The sequence below is a fragment of the Macrobrachium nipponense genome, chromosome 41 (genome assembly GCF_015104395.2).
Source record: "Macrobrachium nipponense isolate FS-2020 chromosome 41, ASM1510439v2, whole genome shotgun sequence".
Classification (NCBI taxonomy): domain Eukaryota; kingdom Metazoa; phylum Arthropoda; class Malacostraca; order Decapoda; family Palaemonidae; genus Macrobrachium; species Macrobrachium nipponense.
In genome coordinates, this window is record NC_061102.1 from 28,482,059 (window position 1) to 28,499,373 (window position 17,315).

The following is a 17,315-nucleotide window of genomic DNA, read 5'->3' on the forward strand; positions in this document are numbered from 1 at the left end:
GATCTCCTTTGTATTTAGGGGAGGGGGAAGTTGCAGGTCGTATTATTGAAAAACGAAAAATTTTAGATAATGATAATTCTTTAGTAGTTTCCTCGCACTTGATTGCTCTCCATTTAACATATTTGTAAAATTATCATATATCTTTGCTAAAGAAACACCAAATGATGTGGTTGGGGTAATTTATTTTTTATTTCCCTATATTTCTGAAATTCGTAACGTAAGAGGAATCACAAATTCCCGAAACGTGTGTTAATCCGTTCATTTTATGAGAAATACGTCGCAGCTATTACAGTCGTATTTTTTAAGTGAAAATTTGAAAAATATCTATTATTGATATTTTACTAAGCTCAGCTATCCGACTAGTGGATAGATAGTAGTATACAATAACATGAAACGATTGTATAACAACACTACGTAAGTGGCAGTGCAGTATTTCATTGTCAACATGGATTTTGTTAAGCTAATAACAAAGGTACGGTTCTCAAGTGTTTAGATTTTATTTTTTTAAATCGGTGTGCAATTAATCTCCTACATTTTGATTAGCCTATAGATCTTGTAGTCATCATCAATTCTTTGATATGGTCATTCCTGCTGCGCTGTTATTCGCCTTAAAGTACCATTTTACTTCATTTATAAAAATTAGAGCCTAAAGATTTTTAAAAACCCTTAACGAACCTAAGGCAGAAATGACCTGTTGATCTCTGTCATTAGACATACTTCCTCTTGGCCACCCTACCGTGAATTCTGAAAGCTCTCCTGCTAAGAGATAGTTCATTAACTTCAGAAAATTCGTTAGGTGAATTATAGCGTTGCTTTATACCTGTCGTAGTTCTAGCCGATAAGTTTTACGAAATGATTTTCCTCTCTGAAAAGACCAATTTGACTCACCATCATTCTTTTGTTTTTCTGAGAGAAAAACTAATCTAATTGATAGGTCCCAGAATGCACATCCCTCATATTTATGTAGACGAATAATATTTTGTTAAAATTATTAAAGAATGCTATTAATCCTGCCGTGATATATTTTTTTCTTTTCACTCCCTTTTTTTTCAATATTTGGATATTCGATACTGGAATTCCATCAGAGTTCGTTTGGTGTTTGTGATGATGAAACATTTGAAATGTCCACCCAGTATAGAGTGCCGATTCATATTTCATTTAGTGACAAAGCGAGAATTAAAGAATAGTATTGACAGAGCTCTCCTGTGTCAGCCGGTCGTCCGGGTTTTCTCGCTGGAACGCGTGGGACGCTCGGAATTTGTCATGAACCGGGAGGTGTTGACGTTTGCCTGACGTACTGTGTGCAGTTACAGTAGAAATAAGATGCAGTACCTCAGGTTATTTTGTAACAGCGAAAAATGAAATGTGAACAAAGTTGCATCAGTAAAAAGCAGCGATCAGTGAAAAGAAAGGCTACTAAACTTGTTTGTTCACCAGGTAAAAACAAGCGCCTCGGTGGCTTGATCTGTATGGTTTTGGCTTACCACCTCGTTGGCCGTGAGTTCGATTCTCGGGCATTCCATTGAGGTGTAAGAGATGTGTATTCGACGTGGTTGCGGAAGTCAAGTAAAGCCGTTGGTCTCGTTGCTGAATAACCACTGGTTCCATGCAACGTAAAAACACCATACAAATAAACAAACCAACCAGGTAAAGACGTGAATTAAGCCAAGGTCGATGTCTCCAATAAAAAAATAACGCTAGGAGGATTTTAACTTTTAATTGAAAGAAATTAATTACATTAGTACAGCCCTTTTATTTGTTTAGTATGATTTTTTCGAACACAGTAAAAAGAAAAAAACAGTATTAATGCGACGGCAGAGTCAGAACACTATCCGCCCTTTTTAACAATAAACCCTTTGGTCCAGCAACTAGTGAATTGTTATGTAACAATAATACACTATGTAATTCTTACATTTACAGTTTTGTGCTTTTATATTTGTCCTTAGAGTTTATGAAACGTTCGCCATATCTCCAAACAAATCATTGACCCGATAGCCAAGGTTTGGGCGAATCGCTCTCATCCAATTAGCTAATGGATGATAAAGGGGCCCTTTTTACCCTCAGTCACAATTACTGGTTGGTAGTTGGTTCTCAGAGGTTTTTTGAAGCCTGCAAAAGATGACAACTAATCGTCCAATAGAAATTCGTTTATATTTCGAGATTTGATCGAAATTTTTTTTAAGAGGGGGGGCGGGCGGAGAGATCTCTCTCTCTCTCTCTCTCTCTCTCTCTTATTATGACAGCTACATACTCCTCATTATACTTCGTTTACTCATCTTCCAACCCCATAACATTTTCCTTCATTTTGGTTTGATCTGATCGCGTTCCATTTGTATTTTGTCTTGTAAAACATAAATCCGCGGAAGGTGATACAGCTCGGCTAATTCCGTGTTCCAGACGCTTTACTCTTCATCTCACGAGGAAAAATTAATCTTATCTATAAATAACATATTCTACGAGATGTGTATTAATTTCTTTAAGCATCATCATCCTCGTGAATGTTTATTGGCCAGATTGTCCCTTAAACGGTGTCCAGCGTAATATGAGTGCTCAAGAAATTCTTCTGTTTTGTGCACCACTTAAATAACCGTTTGCTTTTTGGGCCTTTTGCGGGTTTCTGCTAATTCTATCATTTGATTCTTGTTTCGTAACTCAATATGAAATTGAGCATTTGCTATTAAGTTCCTCCTTTCTCAGCGGATAACTAGGCTTAAGTTTATAAAATACAACAAGTCTCTGAGGTTTATATCAATGTTATGATACTTCTTCACAGAATTCCAGCTTAAATGACAAAGTATTCTTGTATCAGGTACCAAGTTGTTATTTTGACTTGGGGCCGAAAATCACCTTTTTATGTGCAAATTGATTTTATGCCTCTAGTGTACAACAGGTTTGTGTGTGAGTTTAATCCTCTATAGTCACCCTATCGCAAAGATGATGTATGCAAATTATCTAATACTATAAGGATAGTGGATGGCATTCAAAACAGGTTTTATCTTCTCGCAAAATAGAAGAACAGAGCGGAAAACATTGCATTAACAAGAAAAATTTGATCCATGGATAGAAACACTCAGATTGATAGAACATGATTGCTTTAAGTTGTAAAAATATACTGCCTAAAAATTTAATATGTAATAGTAACACTTTTACACAATCATCCATTTTTGTGCTTTTGTTTGTATTTTCTCAAAGCACGAGGTTAGCTGGTATATATATATATATATATATATATATATATATATATATATATATATACACCAGCTAACCTCGTGCTTTGAGATAATACAAACATATGCACAAAAATGGATGATTGTGTAAAAGTGTTACTATTACATATTAAAATTTTTAGGCAATATATTTTTATATTGCCTATACATATATATATATATATATATATATATTTATTGATTTATTTATTTGTTTATTTTATATATACACACATGCATATACATACATACATACATATAATATATATATATATATATATATATATATATATGTATATATATATGTATATATATATTATATGTGTGTGTGTGTGTGTGTGTAATTTCCGACTTCGTTTTATGTATTCTGTATTAGCTCAAATCATACATTAACATGCTACTCAATGTAATCAGGCAGAAAGGTATTATTCATTCACTGTCAAACAGCCAATATAATTATCCATATCTTCGCGCCGTAGGGCACAAGGTCCCTAGCGATATTCGACCACTCATGTCGTTCGAATCTTTCACTTCCACGAATAGCCACTCAGGGGTAAATGTCTTCTGTCATCAACAAAAATCATCATACAGTAATGCTAATTATTCTCAAAGTACAATATTCCATCTTTACATTTACTTAAATTCTTATTTCAGATTAATAAAACATAAATTTTTCGGCGTCGATAAGTACTGTGTCTATCTAACGCCAGACTTTAGACTGGAATCTCTCTTATCAACTCTGTTATTAACATATTCATTGCGCCTAGCGAGCCTTGTCAAGTTAAACATCCGTGCGAAATGGCCGCGAACACAATACTAATTAAGTGAGGGATTTTTCTGATGGTTGACTGACTTACTATGAGATTCAGGGCCTCTGTAACACGGTTTTTTCGCAATAACTTTTTATCTAAGCATTTCATAAATATAACGCTTATTCAGAATACACATTATATCTACACATAAATTTTTACTGTATTCTGCATTACGTAGGTTGAATAAATTTGGTACTTATAATGTAAAAGTGACCTTTTTTGAAGACGGGCCAACTTACTCAGAGAAAAGGTTTCGAACGCACTCGTTACGTAACTTATGACAGCATTTCTTCCCTCTTTCTCGATGGATGATTAGCTATACGTAACGAAGGCTAGACCTCTGGCAACAATGACATAAAAATGTAAATACAAGCAAAGCAGTACACCTTTATGGACTCTGAAACCTCACCACTGATAATTGTCATAATGAACAAACCAACAAAATATGTTAATAAATACAAAAACACTTCGATTATTAGTTTAACTCCAAAATAAGTTTCCTAAGAAATTACAGTCTACTTTATAGGTCACAATCAGATTGACAAGATGGAGGGAATAGTTGGTAATTTTCAAAAACATAGTAGACAAGCTTGATTTGATAACTGCTATATCCAATGTCAAGTAATTTTTATTTATTGGCTATCTACCTATTTACTAAAGAAAAAAAAATAGCCGTTACCGCATTTTGGCTTTGAACCTTCACCAATAATTATCGTCAGAATGATGACTTCATGAGGCTCCACCCACTTTGGCCTCGTTATAATTCAGGATAACACTGAAGCCTATCATGGGCATTGTTGGATTAGAAAATTTAACTTCTGGCTATAAAAACTCATTTCTCGAGTAGTTGCAAGAAGTGCTAAATGATCCTCAAGGATCCCAGCAGTTGGCCTAAACGTTTAATTCATGTATATTACTGCTATTACTACAGTAGTATTACTATGCTAGCACAGATACCCCACCCACATCTATGTATCGTTCCGCCATTCATAAAGTCTTTGTCATGGCAACGGGCTTTCTCTTGACTGTAAAAAGTTGCAAGTCGTAAGACAAATGTAGTTTTGCAACCACGGGGAAAATTCCAAATCCTGTTAGCCATGATTGACTGCTATGGGTATCAGAGCCGATGGAATAAGGTGAATGAGTTTCTGTTTGGTGGATGGGCGGGGCAACATTTTGTCAAATGTTTACCTTGCTTATGTAATTAATGTTTTTCGACTCTTGGCTCGTAATCATTGGCCATGGCATCGGCTGGATAATTTTTACTCTATAAAAATTAAAACTATCAGGTTTAGGTAATTGATAATGCTGCCAAAATTTGTGTGTGGTTGTAAATTATACATATGTCAACTTTCAGCTACATCCGATGCTTTGATAAGGAGCAAAGTCCAAAAAACCGTGTTACAGAGGCCCTGAATCTCATAGTAGTATATTGATAGCAAAGCATCTCAGGTGTCCCGTATAGCCCCGAAAATATCTTGATGTGCTGGTAAATAAAATGACAGTAGTGTTTTAGTATTGTTATTTTAGTTTAGTGCTGTAAAATAGGTTCCTGTAGCTTTCTTCAGACTTCAACAAAATGAGAGAATTACTCATTGTTAACAAATATCGTTATAGGTCGGTGTTTGACTATATGTGTATTTACATACAGTTCAGATACTGTTTATTGTGACAATTCTTATATGGAATAGACAATTCTTATATGGAATATTATTAGACAGTTCAGATACTGTTTATTGTGAATATTCCTATATGGTATATTATTAGACAGTTCAGATACTATTTACTGTGACAATTCTTATATGGAATATTATTAGACAGTTCAGATACTGTTTATTGTGATAATTTCTATATGGAATATTATTAGACAGTTCAGATACTATTCACAGTGATTATTCTTATATGAATATTATTGTTATTCAAATCAGTCTCTCCGATAATTAATATTTACAACAACAAAATTGAACGGTAAAATAAATCGTAGATAAGAGGTCTAGATCGCCCATTTTTCCAGTTCCCTAATCGAGGCTGGCTGCACCAAAAGAAGGAAGACGGGACGCTAATAGAGTTATTGTTTATATGAAGAAAAGGGAACTACAACTTTAGCAAGAGCAATTTGGCAATGGCGTCTCATGGTAAACTTGCCCTCGGCTGAAGTGTCGGACGCGAAAAAGGAAGGGCGCGGGCAATTAAGCAATCCGTTGCCTGCCCCCCCCCCCCCCCCAACCTTTTTTTTCCTTCCCTAATCCTGCCTGCGAATTTCTTCTTCATTCAAAGGCCTTTATGACTCAAGACACATCAGTTTGCCACCATTAACGACTCTTCTCACTCGGTCTCTTATTCCTGACACGGAGCCCTGTTTCTCTCTCTCTCTCTCTCTCTCTCTCTCTCTCTCTCTCTCTCTCAGAAGAAGAAGAAGAAGAAGAAGAAGACTGCTGGCCTCTTTAGCCGAGCTCCCCTGGAATATCTATATGGCCTCCCCCTCGGAAGGCAGCGGCCGTAATTAGAAGAGATTTTCGGGGCTCGTAATTCTTTTCTCTCCCTCGGATTATCTTCCTTCTTACCTTTACCTCTCTGTTGATTACTTTCTTTGCCTAACTCACATCATCAGAGGCGGGAATTGCCCTTTGTCCGTCGGTGGTGAGTCGAAGTAACGGGCGGTGATGTGGCCGTCTCGGCAGCGATCCCTTTGTTTCCCGAAGGGTTAGGAAGACCTCTGGGAACCGGAGGCTCTTACTGGCCCCCCCGTCACTGTGTTTTGTAGAATAAAGTCACACGAGTTTTTGGTCAGGAGTTGACATCTCCTCCTCCTCCTCCTCCTCCTCCTCCTCCTCCTCCTCCTCTTCTGTTGGGGTTGCTATCCAGAGAAGGACGTATATGTATTACCAACAGGTTACTGACGATGATGATTGATATTTTTTTACTTTATTCATTTTATATTTACATTTTTTTTTTTAAATTGCCTGTATTCTGTCATAGAAATGTCCTAACTTCGTTCATTTCAATCATTTGATGGATGTGTGCCATTTTTATATTGGTTTTTGATGTTGGTACTCTTAGATGTCAGTTTTTCGTGACATCATCGCCATATACATGATGCCTAGAAATTACGTTGATAAATTTAACATGCGGTGATCAGTATAAATATTTTTCCAGTTAATCTGATTTTCATTGCTGACGTTAACTCATATCTCACTTCATTTTTGCTTTCATGTAAGAATTTGGACATAATAGGTCGATTGCAACTGATAGGAGGGCGAAAGCTAAACAAACTTACAGAAATCGCTTATTGGACCTTATTGCAATTCAGTACATGAACCAATCTTTTCATCAAATTCAAAGTAAAGCCTTCGTATGAAATGGAACCACTTGCATTTCGTAAAATGTTGGCTTCAATGAGAAACGGACACACGGCCTGCCCCGACCCTGAGACTTAATCCTAATGCCAATATTTGACAAATGATAAGCCTAAGAAGGGTCCCTTTTTGCCCCCATGTTTGCCAAATCTGTTTCGTAAAGTATTTTTGGATTTTTTTTTTTTTTCGTGTCAGGGTAATGTCTGTGTGTGGCGAAGTGGAGGAGGGCAGCAGTTGTGCGAGTGTAATCAATTTAATGGAACGTGATTGTCTTATGGACGTTATATGTGATATACGATTAATATCCTACTTAGTAGTTGTTCATTATAAACGTGGATCTACTATGCAGAAAAATAATCTTATTATCATCGGTAGCAGTAGTTTTTGTTTTGTGAGGTCACTGCCAAGATGATACCTGATTAGCAATTCCCTTCCCCCCTCAAAAAAAAAAAAAAAAAACACACACACACACACACTAGAGAAGACGTGAAATAAAAATCTTGAACCATACATACATTTAATCTGTTTTTGACAAGAATGTAATCTGATTACTGGCAAGATAATGAAATCATCAGCAGAGGAGCCCTTTCGTTCAGTTTTAGTAGTATTCGAGATCAAGAAATAAGATAAGAAACGAAAATATTCACATTTTTTATATCTTGAAACCAGCAACAGTCATTCATAGCAAGATACGATTTGTACTATGAAAGTATGAATCCAAGTTTACGTAAATCGTTATATAAAAAAAATTACGGTTTTTCATAATTGCATGCATGACAAAGACGACTGGCGCTGTGTTTGACACAATGCTGAAGACTTTTCACTGCAGGGATGTGAAGCATTTGGCCTTGATTTAGCAGTTACAAACGATAAATATAAGGGTGAACCATAAGTTCGTGGATCTTTTCATTTGACTGGCGAGTAGATGATAATTGACTTAAACTGATACTAATTTGCAAGAATGCATTTCGAAACCAAATTAATTCGGATGTCTCATTATTATGCTTCAACACAGTTACCACAAAGAAATAACGAAGACGAAAAGCTAATTTCATTGTTAATGAAATCCACAACGATTATGGAAAATGTGGTCGTGAGGTGTATATAAACCTGAGAGTTTTTGCACATCTTACGGCTTAGGTTAAGATTAAGGAGATAAATTATTCCATGAATGAGCAAACGAATCTGGGTTCTCATTTTGATATCTTGTTGTTGCTAAACGAACCAGCGCGAGGTTCTCAGAAATTTCGTGTAATTGCCATAAAGTAATGAAGGATTGACATATGAAGTAATGAAGGATAATGAAGGACAGGTGATGAGGGATTCGATATAGAGCTCTGAGATTGGAAGAACTTGTTTCATGCAAGGGTAAGAGGGAAATGGAGTGGCATTGAGAAAACAGGGGACATCCGCTTAGTGATCTGGTTCTTCTTTTAAAGCTGGACGGGGCCAGTCAGTCAGAGACATAACCTTTGTAATTTGTCAGCCACACACACACACACACACACACACACACACACACACAACATATAATATATATATATATATATATATATATATATATATATATATATATATATATATATATGTATATAAACCACACATATATATATATATATATATATAATATGTTTGTTTGGTGTTATATATATATCTATATATATATATATATATATATATATATTATATATAGTATATACACACACATATAATATATATATATATATCTAGTTTGTGTGTGTATATATATAATATATATATATATATATATATATGTATATATATATATATATATATATGTCGTGTGTTGTGTGTGTGTGTGTATACATATATATATATATATATGTAATCAACTCACAGTCACGTGTGGAACAGAAATCAATTTCTGTCTCGCATTGGGATCGAACCCGAGTCTTTCAACTGAAAGACAGGACCGCTGCCAACCAAGCCACACAAGTCATAAAAGCAGCTGAAACCTAAATACCACTGTACCTAATGCTTGACCTGGACAGGCTAACTTCCTTGCATACCAGCATAAGTTGGGGGAAACACGCTGGTATGACTACTTTTATGACCTGTGTGGCTTAGATGCCCGCGGTCTCGTCTTCCAATTGGGAGACCTGGATTCGATGCTGATGTGAGTCACAAATTTATTTGTGTTCCACACGTGATTGGGCCTTGATTATTTCTATCATATTCATTCAGAAAGGATAATCCGAATGAAATGCTGTCAATTGAGTATCACTGCTGAGTCGGGAAGTTTGGGAAAACACGCTGGTATGCAAGTTAGGCTAAGCCTGCCCAGGTAAAGCCTTAGGTACAGTGGTACTACTTCAGTTCCAGCTTCTTTTATGACTTGTGTGGCTTGGTTGGCAGCGGTCTCGTCTGTCAATAATTGAAAGACCTGGCCTTGATCCTGATGTGAGTAAAAAATTTATATATGTATGTATATATATATATATATATATATATATATATATATATATATATATATTTATTTATTTATATATTTATTTATGTGTGTGTGTGTTATTCAGGCAAATTTTCAATCTTATGCAATTTATATTGAAGTTTATGGCATTTATTGCAGGCACCATCTTCTTATCAAGACTGAATCAGTCTATACTTCTTTTTCTCTTCAGGCGAGTTTCTCAGGAATAAGGAAATATTATTAAATATTCTTCGCATTTATTTTGTTTAGTCGACGGATCGTTTCGGCGGCGTTACTTTGTAACCAGTGATGCCAACCTCTCTAACCCTACGCCCCCTACAGGAGACGAGAAATTACCCTACATAACTGTAAATGACCCAACTTTCTGCGGCTATGCTAATAAATAAATCTTTAGATTATGCATATGTGCAATATCATGAATACTAATAAGCATATTGATCTAAACCTACCTTGTTACAATCACCCTACACTTGAAAATATTGCCCTGCCGTCTAAGATTTTGCCCAGATTACCTACGCGTAGGGCAATTACCCTACAGTTGGCAACACTGTTTTGTAACCCAGTCCTGAAGACGCCGCCGAGAGTCGGGCAAACGGTCCGTCGGCTGGAAGAAGTAAATGGAACGAATATTCAATCTTTTTCCCGGAATCCTTTAAATCTTGCCTGAAGAAAGAAAAATGATACACAGATTCAAAGTCTTAATAGAATAGTATATATATATATATATATATATATATATAATATATATGTGTGTGTGTGTTTGTGGGTGTATGTATATATATATATATATATATATATATATATATATATTATATATATATATATATATATATATATATACTTTCCTCCTTATTGAGTAACTTTAGAAGAATGTCGTCCTTAACTAATTCGAATTTAGTGTGTTCGTCAAGGATAAATTGCATCTTACTTATATATATATATATATATATATATATATATATATATATATATATACATATTTGTGTGTGTGTGTGCGTGTGCGTGTGTGTGTGTGTTTTGTGTGCATGTATGTAAAGTGATCTCCAGAGAGCATCGATGTCCAGTGCGGCATGTCCTTTGCATTTGGGTTACATCTTTTCTATAATAAATTCAGGCTTCATCGTCATTCTTCGCAAAACTGCAAGCAGCTTGTTTTTAGTAACATGCATATGAAGTTCCCCGTCATTTTCATCAGATGCTCAAAATGTTTTTCAGGAAAGGTCTTTTAGAGTTTTGAAAAGTTACTCGTGCAACAAAATCTAGGGTGATTTCAACACACATTTCACTTAATCTCGCTGCTGGTCTTGGTTGATTGGTTATAATAAGATGCACCGTGTTCGATGGCATGACAAACAGATAGAAAGCGACAGGAGGAAATGACAGCATAAACAGTCACTCAGAGTAAAGGGGAGACGGTTCTCGTCATGCTGTCGGTTTTGCGGTAATCATGTAACCTCCTTTCAGTCATTAACGGATATTTCCTCCTGAAGACCGGATGGCCCTCATTCGTTTCTGTCATTGTACCTCTCCTACTTACTCTGTTTTCTCCTTTTTTTTTTTTGCCCTTTCAGTCCATCAGCATATTCGTTTCAAGGGGATCTATTGTTTTTAATAACTGTGCCAAGATGTCCAGATGTGCCAACATCACTGAGGGGCTGACCTCCGTATGTTGTACCATATACTCCTGGATGTTCCGGTCCCACAACATCTGATTTAGAAACATTGGTTTTTAAGTTCAACGCTGATTGCCATTTGCTTCAGTCTGTCAGCCATTACTGGTATATCTTGTATACTTCTACCCAATAATATAGTTCCTTGTTAGACGAATGGTTTTCCTGCTCGCCTACCAATCTGGTGGTCCAAAGTTCGATCCTCCGTTCGGCCAACTCGGAATCAGAGGAATTTATTTCTGGTGATAGAAATTCATTTCTCGTTATAATGTGGTTCTGATCCCACAATTAGCTGTAGGTCCCTTTGCTACGAAACTAATTGGTTCCTAACCACGTAAAAAATATCAAATCTTTCGGGCCAGCCATAGGAGAGCTGGTAATCGTGGTCTGGTAAAACTAAGATATACTTAACTCTTTTTACCCTGTAAAATTATATCATATACGTAATCAAGATCTACTAAATACACATCGTCAAATCAGCTCTCTCTCTCTCTCTCTCTCTCTCTCAACTTTCCTGCGCATAACGAAATCGATAAATACCCCTAAATGAAGACGAGGTAATCCAAGTCCTTACAATACATCGCTTCGGACATTCAATTCAGGAGGAAGCTGGCGCCATCGGCACTTAACTCCTTGATGCATCGAATATTATATCAAGCATGCGTGTTTTTCCTAATCTTCCAAAACATGTTTCCGCTAACACTATAAAAAAATGTTTTTGGTAACTATGGCATGCTTGCGTATCTCCTAGTTTTATTGTTTGTATGGTGCTTTTACGTTGCATGGAACCAGTGGTTATTCAGCAACGGGACCAACGGCTTTACGTGACTGTCGAACCACGTCGAGAGTGAACTTCTATCACCAGAAATTCACATCTCTCACTCCTCATTGGAATGGCCGAGAATCGAACCCGTGCCCACCGAGGTGAGAAGCAAACACCAAACCAACCACGCCACTGAGGCTCTTCCCATAGTTTTAGATCAAGAAATCGTTTTAATAGGAGAACAAATTTGATACCACTCCAGTTTTCACATTTCCTCTAATCTTCCTTCTTTAACAATTTCATACTTTTTCACTTGGCTTATCTTAAGTGTTCGAAGTAGCTTCTTGAATACTTGATTGTGATGGTGAGTTATCTGGCGTTACAACTACAGGGGTCACCTATGATCTTGAATACGTAAGGCTTGCTTGAGTCACCTTTGACATTCCATCATGACCAGGTGCTTCCATTTCTTGACATTCTTTTCAGAACTTTCAATTTCAGAGAGAGAGAGAGAGAGAGAGAGAGAGAGAGAGAGAGAGAGAGAGAGAGAGAGGTGCACTATAGGTAATTCAAGATGGTTTATTTTCAAAATGGCTTCTGGATGACCATACGAAGTTTATTTGATTGTGTAAGTTGTTACAAAGGAGCCTCATACACAACTCAGGATGAGTGATATTAATGTTGCGAAGGCTGATTAAAATATTGAGATAATAGGATCTACATTTTACCAAAATGATGATCAACTCATCCTATAAAAATGTCTAGGAACAGTACATCTCAAGCATTTCATTTCAATCGTTTGTTTGTTTTTAATTAATGACCACCTCCTCCTCCTCCTCCTCCTCCTCCTCCTCCTTCTCCTCCTCCTCCTCCTCCTCCTCTCCTCCTCCTCCTCCTCCTCCCTTTTTCATTTTTAGGACATTGATGTTCTACGGTTACCTTCCTTACTAATGTTATTCTCTTTTTTATCTTTTACCTCAAAACAGAGACCGATCCGCCTACACCGGCGCCCACAAGCCCCCCTTCTTACCTGGACAAGCTCTTCAAAGGTGAGAGATCTAATATTCAGTGTATATATCACCTTTCATTAAGTTTATAAATACCCGATGGTGTCCTTAAAGCTGTGAAATGGCTCAGTCAAGAAGTGCTTTACTCGAGATAGGCATTACAACAGGACTTGCTTTAGAAACATTTAAAAAAGGCTTCTCTAAACTTACTTTCCCCGCAATGATCGCTTTAATCTCAAGGGGGGGCTACCGCCCCAGCATTAAATTCCACTTTTTAGTCATAAGTCAAGATGAGTCAATGATGAGTCTGCGAACTAATGGGGAGATGGAACATTTAAAAAAGGCTTCTCTAAACCTACTTTCCCCGGAATGATTCCTTTAATCTCAGGGGGGCTACCACTCCATTATTAAATTCCACTTTTTAATCATAAGTCTAGATGAGTCAATGACGAGACGGAACCTTCATTGCAGACATCCACTTCAAGACGAACAGCATCTCCGGGAAGGGCGAAGACGACAAACTCTTCGGCAACCACTTCGAGGAAGGACCCGACCGGGAGTACTCGGCCGTCGGGAACCAGATCGAGGAGGAGCACGACCCCTTCCTCATCGGAGGGGGGGAAGGGGGGAGGACAGGGAGCTCCCACATGGAGGACAGGGTGAGGACGGAGGAGGAGAGTCGGCTGGAGAGAGGGAGGACTCCAGACGAGGAACAGGGACAATATTACACCAATATGTTCAACGACTCGCCAGCAGCGGGTAGGTTTTGGAGTCGCTCGGATTTCTTCTTTGCTTGTGCGAGAGAGAGAGAGAGAGAGAGGAGAGAGAGAGAGAGAGAGAGACTTCATTCGTAGAAGAATTTGAAGGCAATGACAGAAAAGGGAAAGATAAAGAAAGTAAGATGAGAGAGAGCGAATGTGGTAGTGAAGAAAGTGAGGACAACGATACATACACAGAGTTTTCATCGGTTGGTGAATGAAATGAGAGAGAGAGAGAGAGAGAGAGAGAGAGAGAGAGAGAGAGACTAGGACTGCGTTCATTGTGAAGGAAGAGGACACAGAGAAAGAGAGAAAATAAAAGAGCGCACATTTCTTTCATGAAGTCTATAAAAACAGGGAAAGAAAAAGAAAGCTTTGGCTGGTGAGTGTAAAGGAAGTGATAAACATGAGAGAGAGAGAGAGAGAGAGAGAGAGAGAGAGAGAGAGAGAGAGAGAGAGAGCACGTGCATTTCTTCGGGGTGGGAAAAATATAATAGGAGAGTAAAGGGGAAAAAGCTTCGGTTAGTGAAGTCACTGATAAAAAATTAGTTTAGGAGTGTGTATGAGAGAGAGAGAGAGAGAGAGAGACGCATTTGTTCGTTTTTTCGTTAAGGAAGCGAAGAAAACAAGAGAGAAAACAGAGGACTTCCGCAGGTGAACACAGTCAGAAAGAAAGAGAGAGAACAGGGGTTGGCAGAGAATGCGCCATTAGCGAAGGTATTAAGAAGAGAGAGAGAGAGAGAGAGAGAGAGACGTGGCTTCGTTACGTAAGGAGGTTAAAAAATGGACGAGAGAAAGGAATAGAAAGTAGAAAAACAGACAGAGTAGGTTGGTGAAGAAAGTGAGAAAGCGGATGAAAGAGAATGCCATCGTTTCCTTTTAAAGTGTGATTATCAGAGAGAAAGGAAATATCTGAAAGTGACCTCCGTGTACGAGAGAGAGAGAGAGAGAGAGAGAGAGAGAGAGAGAGAGAGAGAGAGAGACTTTGAGTCTAATCAAAGGAATTCCGGGTCCCCTTACTAATCGCAGGAGATATCTCTTCCTTTGTTCGACAAACTTTTATTATTTTCATTGTACTCCATTCAGCTCTGGTGCGTGACTTTAAATTGCCCCGGTAAGTTTCTTTTTCTCTCTTCAGTTGGCTGAGTGTGTTCATTTCATTCTTACCTGCCCTCGTCTCCTTAAAATTTCTAAATGCAAAATAAAATATAAGTAACAAAGTTTAGACTCATGGAGCGAGTTTGCCAAAATAAATATCGTATTAGGAAACAGAGTATTAGTAAAAGAAAAAAAAAACTGCTGCATATGAGGTTTTTAGGAAAAGTTCTCACACCGATAAAATTAAAAGGTATTTAGTGTCTGTCACCCTTCAGACCTAATCCACAACTTCATTCAACTTCATTTTTCTCTTAAAAAGTCACTTAGTTTCAGCTGATTTGAAAGGTCACCTGAAACGTAAGGAATTGTCCAGTCTAAAATTATTTATGAGTCACAAGAAGTTTTGAGCCACATGAAGGACCCTTTGTTATGGATAAATTTTAAAAAAATATATTTTAAGACCATTGGGAGGATTAGAGCATTTATAATGAATCCTTGATCTCTTTCTAACCGCTAGAACAAAGGAATCAGTTAATGATACACTTGTCATATGAGGATTTTGCAAATATTTTTATAAGTCTCTTTGGATTCATATTAGCCACTTGTAGATGATAGGTGTTATCAGTTGCTCGGAGAGGAACGTTATCATGCGACGTCATATAATTGAAAATTTCCCTGTCGGTAAAAGAGAATTAAGTGAACGAGAACAGCATGTGGCAATGTTCATCTTTTCCCTTGGAGTCTCAGCCTTTAGGATAAGAGATGGTTCAGAAAACTATAGAATAGTTTGTGTTACAATAATAAACCCATATGTACATTAGCATTTAGTAAAAATGATTATATATTAAATTATATACTAGCGATATATATATATAGATATTATATATATATATATCTATATATATATATATATATATTATAATATAATAATATAATTATATTTTATAATATATACTATATCGTATATATATATGTGTGTGTGTGTGTGTAGTTAATAAATTTTTCTGTTAAAACAGAAGTACAAAAGTACAAAAGGCCCATTGTGTGTGTGTTTGTGTGTGTTTTTATAAGAAAATATCGCTCTTATCGTAACAAAATCAGTGACAAGAAATTGCATTGCAACGAATACTATCCATTTGAGATATTTTCTGATCTGCCCGCAACACAATGTGTAGGAAAAAAATCCTTCCATATATATGATTTTGAACAAAGTGGTTTTGTTAGATTAATATCGATGTATTATATTTTTCATAGTATTTTGTAAAAAAAAATGCCTATTGGTAGATGTGCTATTGCCTCTATTTTTGCGGTTTTTTTTTTTTAGCATTCTATTCTGAAGGAAAAACCACTGAAAATATTATCTGAAATTCATTTCCATTTCCTTTTATTTATGCCCTTAAGAGGTATGATATTTTCACACTCAATTTACCATCAGTTTTGTTATATTTACATCTCGGTTTGAAAAAAAATCGCATATTTATATTTAACGCTAATTTCCTTATTCTGTTCCAGCTCATCCTTCCAGCGTCTGGCCACTACACCTTCTCTTAACAGTGGGAATGATTCGACCCCTTCATCTGCTCTTGTGATGGAGAGGGACCTGTCGCATTCCTTTCCTCCGCCAACCTCCTCCTCCTCCTCCACCTCCTCCTCCTCCGCCTCCTCCTCCCCCCCCTCCTCCTCCTCCTCCTCCTCCTCCTCCTTATCTTATTCTTCATCCTCCACCTCCCCCTCCCCCTTGTCCGCTGAATGTCCGAATTGCAAAAATAAAAAAAAATCTTTGACTTTTATTTTTCCGAACAGACAAAAACAGAATGAGCTCAATGAAACTTAGTCTTGTGAGTGTATGTGTGATCGTTTACGTGTGTTTGTGGTACCGTCAGCAGTCGATAGATGCCGTGTTCAGAGTGAATCGAACGTAATTTTCTCGGTTTCTTTAGAATTGTTGATGCTCATTTGTTCGTATCCATTTTTCTCGGCTTTGTTTTATTTTTTACCAAGTAGCATCTTGCTGTTATGTTTTTTTTTTCAAATCGTTCAGATTTCTTGAGTTAGACACTGCTTCGTCACCTAGCTCTCTCTCTCTCTCTCTCTCTCTCTCTCTCTCTCTCTCTCTCTCTCAATCTCAATCCTCTCGTCTCTCTCTCTCTCTCTACTCTCTCCTCTCTCTTCTTTCCTGCTTTCCTGTAATTC

At 37.1% G+C, this 17,315-nt stretch overlaps 1 protein-coding gene across 2 annotated transcripts in view; it reads left to right on the forward strand.

The window, feature by feature from the left end:
* The window catches only part of LOC135212639 (lachesin-like), a 695,659-nt gene extending 678,928 nt beyond the window's left edge, over positions 1–16,731 (forward strand). For both annotated transcript variants that reach the window (XM_064246233.1, XM_064246234.1), the window contains exons 9-11: positions 13,246–13,308; positions 13,738–14,025; positions 16,635–16,731. In XM_064246233.1, coding sequence (XP_064102303.1) covers positions 13,246–13,308; positions 13,738–14,025; positions 16,635–16,711 — 428 coding nt within the window. In that variant the 3' untranslated portion in view covers positions 16,712–16,731. The remainder of the gene's footprint in view (positions 1–13,245; positions 13,309–13,737; positions 14,026–16,634) is intronic.
* The last annotated feature ends 584 nt before the right edge of the window (positions 16,732–17,315 follow it).